Here is a 12,222-nt window from a genome sequence, read left to right as displayed (position 1 = left end):
CCACTTCCCAAACTCCATTAATACAAACAAACTAAAAATATGCACTCTATGTATAGGTATATTATATTTATATTACCATATGTTTCTAGAAAAAGAGTACAATTAAAAATTCACAATCATTCAACATTCTTCATACTTTATGAGCGGATAGATTAAACTAACAAAAACACATTTCTATCACGAAGAATCAGAGATGTTGCAATAATAACTGTATGAAATCATGATCAATTATTCTCTAATCTAATCTTAATAATTAGGACATATTATTTGTCAAAAAGTGGCAATACTTTAGTTGTGAGTGTAAATTGTAAACCAATAATATTTCAGCTGGTATAGTGCGTTGGTTAATGCTTATAATCTTATGCGCACTAATCTTGATTATTTAATAACTTTAAAAGATGTATCCCTCTTAATCCTTGTTTTATGCTTTATTATATATATATTATATGTGGATTAATGGAAGATCTATTGATAATTAAGAATAACTTAAAGGACATCCCAACTGCAAATTGGGAGGAAATTCCTGATAACAAATAAATGTAACCAAAGAAAAGATTTTATTCGAATGGATCAAAAATGGAATTTCAAGTCATAGAATCAAGAATGGATCAAGTAGAATTTTTAAGAAAGAAACGCTAAAACTCGACCGACCTTGTTGCCTCAAGTCTAATATTAATGCAATATACAATGCACCACCTGATAATTCAAGAAAACAAGTGTCTTGTCCGGTCTCCATATCTTCAGGCAATTTCATAGCCCAAAACCGTTCGTGGATACTATCGTAAACAGTTATATGTGGTGTATCATCAAGCCAACAAAATACTCCATCGACAACGCTATGATGGGCGATTTCAGATAGGTAGAATGTAACAATCCAGGAGGTACATCAAGAATAATATTATTAGCGGTAAGCGGTTGTCTCAGAAGAGAAACTTTCAATTGTTATAGTGAATTGTATAATATTATTACTTTGTATCATCTTGTATATTGGGGGTATAATATTGTATATCAAGTTTTAAATATTTTTGTCAAAAAAATAATGAAAGTCTTATATATTACTTATTGTATACTGAATATATATATTGTTGTATATACCAGATTGTGTTTTGAACTAAACATATTATAATGTAAATTTTAGGCTATATTTTACAATGTAAACTTGGTAATTGTACTTCTTAAATTTTTTTCCAAAAATGATTGGATTGATCTGAGTAAGTTTTTGAGTAAAGTAACAAAAGGTAAGACTTGCCTTTTCAATAAGTAATACAAAATCTAAATGGCTTTTGGGTGAAATAACAAAATTCAAGCTTTTCTAATAATTTTTATTTTTTTTATTACAAGCTTTTCTTTAAAAAAAATGACTTTCTCAACTATTTTGGATAGTTAGTTAATATAGTGATGGAATTAAAATTTTAATTACAAAAGTTTCAAAATATAAAGAAATAAATCTAGAAGAAATCAATGTAAATTCAATATTTACTATATTTACATAAAAATAATTTTAACAATTCACGCAGATTCAGATGAACTTCTCAGTCCTATCTGTCACCGGCCCTTGGGTCACGTGTGGAGTAGTAGCAGAAACTCCCATGGTCCACAGGGAAGAGTTAAGGTCCCCATTTCACCTTGATGATTTGTCTGAATATGACTGTCTTTTCTCTTTACTCTCTAGGCACAGCTGTATGGTTGTTGCTCCCATTTATTTGTTATCCATTTTTATGTACTCAAATCTTAAATACTCCAATATCATTTACTCTATTAGCCCCTCCACCACATCTTTTTTTCTTTTACATTTTGGTAAGCTTTATGCTTGTGATTTTTCCTACTAAATATCCTAATGACAACTACATTTCTTTAGAAAAAATCCACACTTATGAATATGGAGGTGCATTCAAGATTGTTGTAATCTATTCCTCTCTTGCTATAACAAATAAAAAAATCAAGAATGTAAAGGGGATGGAATTTTTTTTTCTTTCAAAATTGCACTTCATCAAGAGAAATTTCCAACACCCTTTTTAGATCTGATGTTTCTTGTTGCATTTTTTCAGATTATCCTTTTTCTAACAGCAACCAATGCAGAATTTTCATCAAGGCTGCTTGATTCAGTTCTTCAAGATTATGCTTTTAGGGCATTTGTTAGGCCAAGAACTGGGATTCCTTATGATGGGAATGTGCCTTTTAATTACACTGGAATCAAAGTTTCTGCACTGAGGTTGAGAAGTGGGAGTATGAGGAGAAGGGGTGTTAGTAGATACAAAGAATTTCAAATCCCAATTGGTGTTTTGGAGCAACCTTATGTAGAGAGGCTTATTTTGGTGTATCACAATTTAGCCAATTGGTCTGATTTGTATTACCCTTTACCAGGTCATATTCATTTAACACCAGTTTTGGGTATTTTAACTTATGATGCTTCCAATTTATCTGCTACTAATTTGCCTGAGTTGGATATCAGAGCTTCAAAGAATCCCATTTTGGTTAATTTTTCTAGTGTAGTGAAGCCGGTGCCAATGGGGTTGTCACCTAAGTGTGTCTACTTTAACTTGGATGGTGCAGTGGAGTTTGACAATATATTGAATGGGAATGTGTGTAAGACGACGAAACAAGGACATTTCTCTATAGTGGTTGAGTTTACTACTGCTGCTGAGCCAGAACCTGAACCTGAACCTGAACCCGAACCCGCCAGTGGAGGTGGCACAAATGGTCATAAAAGTGGTGGTAGGAAAAATTGGGTGATATTTGGATCAGTTGTTGGTGGATTTGTGGCATTGGTTTTCTTGGTTTTATTGATTGCTTGTTTGAACAAGTATGATAAGAAGAAAAAGATTGACAGAATGGAAGAAGCAGCTGATAGAGGTGTACCATTGCTTATGACAAAAATTGGGAATACAAAGGCACCAATAGCTTCAGAGACTCGTACAAGACCCTCGTTAGAGAATGAATATCTCCCATAGATTTGATTCTTTTTTTTTTAAAGTATTCATCTGGTAATCCAATGATTTTTTGCGATATTTAATTCAATTAATTCCCTTCCATTCTGTTGTACATTCTATTTTACGTTGTGTTATCATCTTGATGAATATTACATTTGCCATCACACAATTGTAAATTGATCAAGTTTTTAATTTCTAGAAGTATAAGTTACCAAACTTGGTCTTGAAGTTCCAATTTTCAACATTTTCCTTTAAGAAAAAGGAAGTGACCTTCCTTCAACCAAAAATAAAGAACCAAACAAAATAAATACAGTAACTAATTAATTAAGGCTCCCAAACAGCCTAGCACAATTAATCTAGATGCTGACTTTTATCCAGCTGTGGCCTAAGTAGTTATCTCCCACTTATTCTTTCTTGAGATCTGCAGCTAGCTCAAAATGTGTTCTATATTGTAGATAACATCCATTTTTTTTTTGCGCCCCCTCCTGAATCTTATCCATTACGTCAACCCTTCTTCAACGATCAGAAGGGATTGCGGAATTCCCCTTCTTAAGCAGACTGATGCATTCATCAAGTTATTTCTACATAATTATCTGGTTTCTAATTCCATTTCTGTTTGGATCTGGATCATCTAGTTCAGATTCATCTGCGAAAAGCTCACTTGATTCCTTACTTCAGCAATATGCTTTCAGGGAATTGACCGGGAAAAGAACCAGAAATGGTGTTCCTTACGATGCGCATGTTCCTTCCAGTTTGACAGGGGTTAAAGTTTCAGCCATGATTCTTAAAACACACATCTTAAAACGGAAAGTCTGCGGCTATTATAAAAATTTCTTCATCCCATCCGGGATCATAGAGGAGCCTTATGTAAAGAAACTTGTTCTGGTTTACCAAAACTTGGCTAATTGGTCATCCTTTTATTATCCTTTGCCTGGTTACACTTATTTGGCACCAGTTTTCGGAATCTTGGCTTATGATGCACATAATTTGTATGCCAAATATCTACGAGACTTGGATATACAAGCATTGGAAGATCCTATTTCCATCAAGTTTCCTTATGTGCAGCCAGCACCAGAGGGGTCTTCCCCCAAATGTGTTTACTTCTACTCGAATAATTTTGTCCAATTTGGCCATGTTAAGGATGGAAATATTTGTGAAACCAGAGTGCAAGGCCATTTTTCTGTAGTTGCTGAGGTGAAAGTTGCTCCAAGTCCTCCTCCTAAAGCCAATGACACTGCCCCAAGTCCTTCTCCTATCTCCTAGTGCCAATGAAACTGCCCCAAGTCCTTCTCCTAGTGCCAATGAAACTGCCCCAAGTCCTTCTCCTAGTGCCAATGAAACTGCCCCAAGTCCTTCTCCTAGTGCCAATGAAACTGCCCCAAGTCCTTCTCCTAGTGCCAATGATACTGCCCCAAGTCCTTCTCCTAGCGCCAATGATACTAATCATCAAAAAATCAACTCTAAACTGCCCCAAGTCCTTCTCCTAGTGCCAATGAAACTACCCCAAGTCCTTCTCCTAGTGCCAATGAAACTACCCCAAGTCCTTCTCCTAGTGCCAATGAAACTACCCCAAGTCCTTCTCCTAGTGCCAATGAAACTACCCCAAGTCCTTCTCCTAGTGCCAATGAAACTACCCCAAGTCCTTCTCCTAGTGCCAATGAAACTACCCCAAGTCCTTCTCCTAGTGCCAATGAAACTACCCCAAGTCCTTCTCCTAGTGCCAATGAAACTACCCCAAGTCCTTCTCCTAGTGCCAATGATACTGCCCCAAGTCCTACTCCTACACCTGATGAAGATAATCATCAAAAAATCAACTCTAAAACGTGGACGATTTCATCGGTGTTTCTATTTTTTTCTCTCACAGGAATATTGTTTGTTGTTGTAAACAAGTCTGGATTATTGGAAATAAGACAGAGATTGTATGATTCAGCAGCAGTTGTTGTGCCCTTGTTAGGGAAAACAGAGGTGCCATTGCCATTGGAAGCTCCAACTAGACCATTGCCGGAGAATGACTATGTGCTTTAAGTAGCAACACCAATTTTTTTGTGGCTGGCATACTTAGGTACAACTTTCAAGAAACTTTTACCTATAAATATAATTTAATCTGTTATAACAAAGTTAGTATATATTCTATTTTCTAGGTTACTAGATTGCATGTGTTATAAGTAATCTGTTGTTGTAGGTAGCTTAACTTGATAGTGTAAAAAGTGTATATATGGCCACTGTGTCAACAGACACAACTTAAATTTTATATACATTAGGTTATAAAATGGGGGTGTGACTGCATAATATATATCAATTCTAAAGTACAATTTCGTTATCTGTTAGCTTGATTGTGTGTTCGAATTAAATTTAGTTTGCAATACATTGGCTCAAAAAAACATGAATGCGTACTTGTTGTGTTAGGTCATTCTGTTTAAGCAAATTACTTGACTTGGAGTGTTGTGATTTCCCCTCTTAATCATGATCATCTTGGAACAACTTGATCAAATTGTCTTATCAAGAAATGTACTGATCAACAAAATCGCCTTCAATTTATCATTTATACATTTTTGTAGCTCTTTGCAATCAACACCACATCTTTGAAAATCATGTGACACAACGAAGTAAAATAAATAGGCCATTTTTCGAGAGAGAACCTTGCATTTGCATCTTCTTGTAGCATGTTGCATTAAAAGGAAGAAACCAAAAATCAGGCTCTAAAATATTTGCAGGTTCACAATATGAGATTTTAATTTCCTCTGTTTTCTGATTAAACCCTGCAATTCTTGCTGGTCTTTTAGCACTATTTGAGAATATCCAATATGCAATACAATTGATTCCTAGCAAGATTAGCTGCTCGTTTCGGGTTCAGTAAAAACTATACCACAACGAAACAAGACAATACAATACAATTAAAGTTTATGTTAGTCTTATACTGCAGGGCCATAGTTTTTTCGTCTTAAGATCATCACGGATCCTAATATTAACACCATCGTGTTTAACTCCACTAAAATAGGAAGCGTTGTGTATCTACCACAATATCAGTTTCGTTATATTCTCAAACCTAACTGCAATCGCAAAGTTCATCAAGATGGCAACGTTACATGTTTTGATTCAGCATAGCGGAGAATCGGAGGTATGCAACAGGTTTGTGGATTATATCATGGAAGTGTAGAGAGAATAGCAAAAGAAAAGTTCTGCTAGCTCAAGATCATTAACTAGGATCAAAAGCTGTTGGAAATGAGAATGAGAATTTTGGTAGAGAAGATGAATTCAGCTTAATCAAAAATAAGAATTACAAGACAAATCTTATTTTTTTTAATCACAGAAAAGAGAGCATTATAAAAACGTAGCCCAGTAATAACTCAAAGAAAACACAAGCTAACATCACCTTATAAGAAGAACAAAAGGAAATCTTGAAGGTTTTTTCATCAATGAGTTATATATTTTGGAACTATATGAACCAATCATTACAAGCAATTTTGCAATGCTTAAAGTTGTTCCGTCTGGGTGAAATTCAACTTCATTTACCACCACAACCCATAATAAGTTCATCATCACAAGAATCAGTACAATCACTCCACCGGCTATGTATAAGCATCACGTTAGCACAAATCAAACATCTATGAACTAATTCGAGACAGTAAACTTAGTGATCAATACCTTGAATAATAGACAACAAAATGAGATTTCAAAGAAAAAACTTGAAAGTATGACGAGGGTACGTAGAAATGATCACTCACATTTGATTATTAAGAATCTAGATGAACTCCAAAAATATTCCACGTGAGCCAATGTTGTCTCTCATCATAATCAAATACTCTATGCAAGAGGACTGCAAAGAATCAAAGATCATTCCAAGTTATAGACAACATACATCAGTACAAGAATATAGTAGCAGAATTAGTGTATGATGAAGAACCAACAGTTGGAAACCTTTTATGATCTGTTATATATCCTAATGAGTACATGGGTGTATTTTTGAAAGTTTATTGATGAAGTTTTTTAACCTTCGCTTTCATTTTCTTCATGTTGAAGCTGCGTAGCAATACTTTTGCACGTGCTATATTTGTTGTGAAATCATGTATCTGAGTACTTTATATACTCTATCAATCAAACTTATAACATATTTTTAATAGCAGAAGAGAGCTCTTGGTATGTGGTCTGTGGACTAGGTTCTTAGGTCCATTTTCCTCAACTAAGGAGCACCATCCATGCTAACCTATGCCCTGAAATTAGTTAAAGATCAGGATACAAGATACTAAATCCACCTCACTTCTTCCTTTTAAGATATACGTATAACGTGTTTGAACAAGCTCTTCAAACAAAAGTGTTTTTGTAGAGTAGCAAAAGTTGTTTTTCAGAACCTAATAAAAGTAGCTTTTCCTCGAAAGTGCATCTTTGAAAAGCACTTTTGAGGAAAATACACTTAGACACTTTTTAAATGTTTGGTCAAACACAAACTGTTTCTCTCCAAAAGTACTTTTGGATCCAAAAGCATTTCTTTTAAAAATAAGATGATTTTAAAAGTTTGGCCTAACAAACTAATTACTTTGTGGGAAGGGCAACTCCTTTTGAATCTCTTCTTTTATTTTCATGATGAAAACTATACATATGAATCAATTTAATTACATTCTGTGGTTTCAAAGGTTCGATGAAATGCCTAAATGACTTGAACATCTATATAGCTGTTAACATGAGTTCCTATTATCGTTATGGTTATAGATTGAAGCTGCAGAGAAGTGTGTTTGATCGCCATGATATGCAAATGATTGAAATCAAGGTATGTAAGGTTAAACCCGTTTTCACCGCTATGGCATGACCTCCCAGTAATACGTTGAGTTCATCAGATTCAAGAGGATTTAAAAGAAATAAGTTGAGTATAAGATATTCAGAATAAGTTGATGTTTTGAGATTCACAAGATCTTAGTATATATGATAATCTCTTTGCCTCCAGTCTTCATAATAGTTATTCACAGAGTCCAATGTTTTGTATGTGACAATTTCAGTAAGTTTTAGGAAGTCTATTATCATATTCAGATGTCTATGCATTGATCAGACTCCATATGTTACCTACAAAGTTTTACTTGGATATTTCTGAAGTTATCATGTGTATCCAGGATTTCGAAATATGGGTGCACCTATTATAAAAAAGTTGATCGGTTTGACATTTAAGTTCTTATCATTGAAAACAACTAAAATTCTAAAATCATGTCTAAAAATAAAGCGCCTAAAGTGCTGTCAATAACTACTTAAGGAGGTGTTACCCAATTTTAGAAAGAAAAATAAAATAAGATAGATATAAAATTTAAATTTCTAACCTCACTTCGAGAGGTACACCCAGTCATCATCGCATTATATGATAATTCGAGTGTGGGTTCACACATCTATATTTTTTTTAAAAAATTATAAAATATAACACTACTATATATAATTTCGAAAGGAAAGCGTGAACAGGTGACCCCTCCTACGTACACCCTGTCATCATACCTAAGTTACGAGTCACAAAAGATATTAAAAGCTAGTATGTTTTTTGCTATTAAGCCACAAAACAGATTTGATTCATGTAATTAAGTTCCACCATAAAAATGATGTGACAATTAATTAATGGTAACAGTTTAATTGTCGCTAAATATATAGTTTTAAAGGCAATTAACACTGTTTATAAATATTCCTAAAGCCTAGAGCGATATTAAATCTAATGACAATCAATTAATGTTAGTAAAAGTTTTATCATTCTTTGTTAATGTATATATATTGTCGCGAATGTAACATAGAGAAAGCTAATGAATGGCTAGGAAAGTGGCATCTTCTTGGAGTCTGAAAGGGACAGAGTTGACAGCAGTTAAGTTACATAATTAATCAAGTAGCAGCAAATAAGGTTGAACTTGTGAGCCCTTAAACAAAACAAGTTGATTCATCATTGCATTGATTCCTAACGTATGACAACAACTCACATGTATACCTCATCTTTGTCTCTTCCTTAGATTTCAACACTTAATTTAATTAACATCAAATTTATATTCTTAATTACTAATCTTAAGCTCAGATATCCATAACTAACTAGTCTTCCTTCCTGCAAGATAAGTAAACACAGAGAGAGCATGTGGAAAACTAAAGCAGAAATTTAATTAGGTTGCCTTTTTATTTAATTAAAGTTAATTAGGTGCCGTTCACAGGGGAATTTGCTTACTTTTTATGATTAGAAAATGAGGAATTAGCGACGAACAAAATTTCACATGCACGATAAAAATTTCATGCTAATCTCATTTAATTACGAACAAATGATGAACTATAAAAAAATTAATTAGCTAAGAGTGTTTAAGCGATGAATAGCTAGGAATTACCGATTAATTCCATATTAATTCCGTAGCTAACATGTAAATATCCAATTAGCTGGTTTTTTAGACTTTTTAAACTTATAAACTCAAAATCTTAACTCTCCTCTACTTTTAAAGTCCTTTTTTTTGTCTGATCTAATGGCCACGAGTCATCCACCAGACTTGATTTCGTGTCTCCTGAGAAATCAAGGATACAGTGGTACGAGCCTGTAGAACAGATCCTGTTCAAGTAAGGTCGTCTCTACTTTCAAAGTCCAAGACGAAAATTAACAAAAATAAAGTTAAAAATAGTAATGGTAGCATATAGTATAAAACTAATATATCTAATTATAAGGTACTCAGATGACACATGGAATAGTGTCTAAAGAAAACAACATGGTCAATTAATTAAGACAGAAGTTAACAGCTTGCATATAATCAGGTCATTATTAATCGAACCAATAGATAACGTTGACACAATTTTATATGTATTTTTCATCTTGATTACCTCAAATTTGCATGTGCAACAGAAGAGCAACTCCTTGACTTCTCTCAATGGTTTGTGTCGTACATTAGAGGCGGAGCCAAAAAATTTAGTTTATGATTATGAATCACAATCGTTAGTTTCTCAAGCTATGAATAATTTATTTTTTTTATACATTTTAAATATAAATATAAATTTGAACCGAAGCTAATGTATTCTGTTGATCCCCCAATTTGCATTGTGGCTCAGTCTATATACTTGTGTGGCCACTAGCCGGCACCATCAACTTCAGCTAAAGTTAGGTAATACTGGCCCTCATTAAGAAATATTTCTAATATTTCCTTATTTTTGTAAATTTTTTATATGCAAAGTCTAAAGGAAGAAGTTCTATGATGGTTTATGACAAACTAATAAATATATGATATGTGTCATTTTCTTACCTATAAATATTTAATCACTTACAGTAAATGGAAGTCATGGACGTGGTGGGGTTGAGTGTGTGATTCATGAAGCATTTGTTGTTGAAGGAAATGTCATCCTCTTTTTATTTTATTTTTTGATATTCTATTTGATGTCCGAAGCCCCTTATTTGGGAGTAACAATACACCCAATAAGATATTCTTCACTTAAACTCTTGATACTTTTCATTAAGAATGAAACAGTTCTACCACAGCATCATAATTCACGTTGGTGAAACTTTTGTGTGTCATAGGGAAAGAGGAAGATAGGGAGCAGACAAAGAGCATCTTTACTTGGATTGAGTGGGGACACAAAAGATTAATAAAAGTTAAGAATAGCAGAGTTGCAAAGCTAGTGAGTAGTATAAGGGGAAGTACAAAAAAAAAGAGTGTTGTAGATTTGTCCTTATTTTTGGCCGATCCAACATAAGTGCAAGTGCCCCTAATTATCTGTCAGCGCTAACCTCGCACCCCATCATCCCTCTCGTATTTTCCGGTCAAATCATGTGCTTTCCATAAACATTTTTTTTTAATCACCAAGGAGTGGAGCTAGACTAAAATTTAAATTATTTCACGAAATTCTGTAACTTTCATTAAAATTTCTTATTTGTCATTAAGAAAAATTCAGAAACTTATTTTGAATCTTGAATTTCAAATTTTGACTCGGTTTATGAAAGTCAAAAACAGTTCAACTCTATATTCAAATTTGTGGATTTTGTACTTCAAAAAGAGTCAATAGACATCGCTTGTCGTTGGATTATATTAATTAGCAGCAACCTTGTATTTTCTTTGTTCTCCTTACTGGTCAATGTTTATTCATATATCATGTACTTGGAAAGTCATGTTAATTTTATTTGTATTAATAATCATCATAATCCCTAGAAGAGCAACTTATATAATAAATTGAAGAAATGAAAGTGGCAACTGGAGTCACACAGAGTTATAACAAGTAAATTAATTATGCAATGAGACCAAAGGCAGATCACGGGGGAAATTAATTAAATGATGAGATGTAGAAGATGAAGTTACAAAAGACCCGCAAGATAAGGGGGATTTGACATTTTTGATGTATAATGGACCACAGTTTGCTAAAACTGAGGAAAATTAAACAATTTCACACCACTTGAGAAGAGTTTGCACAAAATACATACATATAATGGTGCATGTGGTTATTGGAAAATGAAAGTGTCCAGCCCCCACGCACCCCCCCGCCCACCNNNNTTTTCCCCCCCCCCCCCCCCCCCCCCCCACACACACACTTTTACTTGTCTCAAGTTATTTGTCGTGTTTTTCTTTCTCACACTTTTAAGAAAACAATAATTTATATGTCATCTTTTTGTTGGGTTATGAAGGGTGAATTAGGGCGTCATGCGGAAGCTTACAATTTGCAAATCAAAGAGACGGTAAATCAGATGAAAAAAACTTATACTAAAAACATAATATTATTATATGAAAACTAATATAAAATAAAAATAATTATAATTGTTGAGAGAATAAATCTCCCCATAAACAAAACTCTTAAATGTCTACATTGTGGAAGTTATTGTTTTTTGTGTTAGAAGAAATAAACCTATATTTATAGAGTCCTAAAACCTTTCCTACTAGAAAGGAGTCCTAAAAGGAGAGAATAAACCAAATATAAAATAATATTATATTTTCCTTTCAAGAAAAGTAAAAACATTTATGGTAATATTTTGTTTTTTCTTTAAGGAAAAATAAATCTTATATTATGGTAAGAAAATCAGAGCAAAACCCTAACACTTTTCATAATTGAGATGTTTGTAGTGTTCAAGAACAATAACTACATATTAAAAGTAAAATGGAAAAAATAATAATTTTTTCATAAACTTCAAAAATACTTAACAAATAATTTGAGATAATTATAGTATTCGAAAATTACGATAAATAATTTGAGATAAAAAGGGAATATAAATTAAAGTTTCATTTAATTTTGTGTTTGCTCATATTTGGATTTTTTTTCTTCTTAAAAACAAATGGTACTAGCATAAAACAAATGACAGCTAGTAAGTAGCAACATATATGTAAGA

The 12,222-nt window shown here is 33.3% G+C and overlaps 1 protein-coding gene across 1 annotated transcript; it reads left to right on the top strand.

Annotated features, from left to right (window-relative positions):
* Positions 1–1,879: 1,879 nt before the first annotated feature.
* On the top strand, positions 1,880–2,951 carry LOC102598132 (uncharacterized). The gene is made up of 2 exons (XM_006363846.2): positions 1,880–1,885; positions 2,049–2,951. Exons 1-2 carry the CDS (start codon positions 1,880–1,882, stop codon positions 2,949–2,951), a joined length of 909 nt encoding a protein of 302 aa, XP_006363908.2.
* Positions 2,952–12,222: the final 9,271 nt, after the last annotated feature.

The sequence above is a fragment of the Solanum tuberosum genome, unplaced genomic scaffold (genome assembly GCF_000226075.1).
Source record: "Solanum tuberosum cultivar DM 1-3 516 R44 unplaced genomic scaffold, SolTub_3.0 scf00461, whole genome shotgun sequence".
Lineage (NCBI taxonomy): Eukaryota > Viridiplantae > Streptophyta > Magnoliopsida > Solanales > Solanaceae > Solanum > Solanum tuberosum.
Note: the sequence above shows the minus strand (reverse complement) of the source record. Positions and strands in the feature narration are given on the sequence as shown.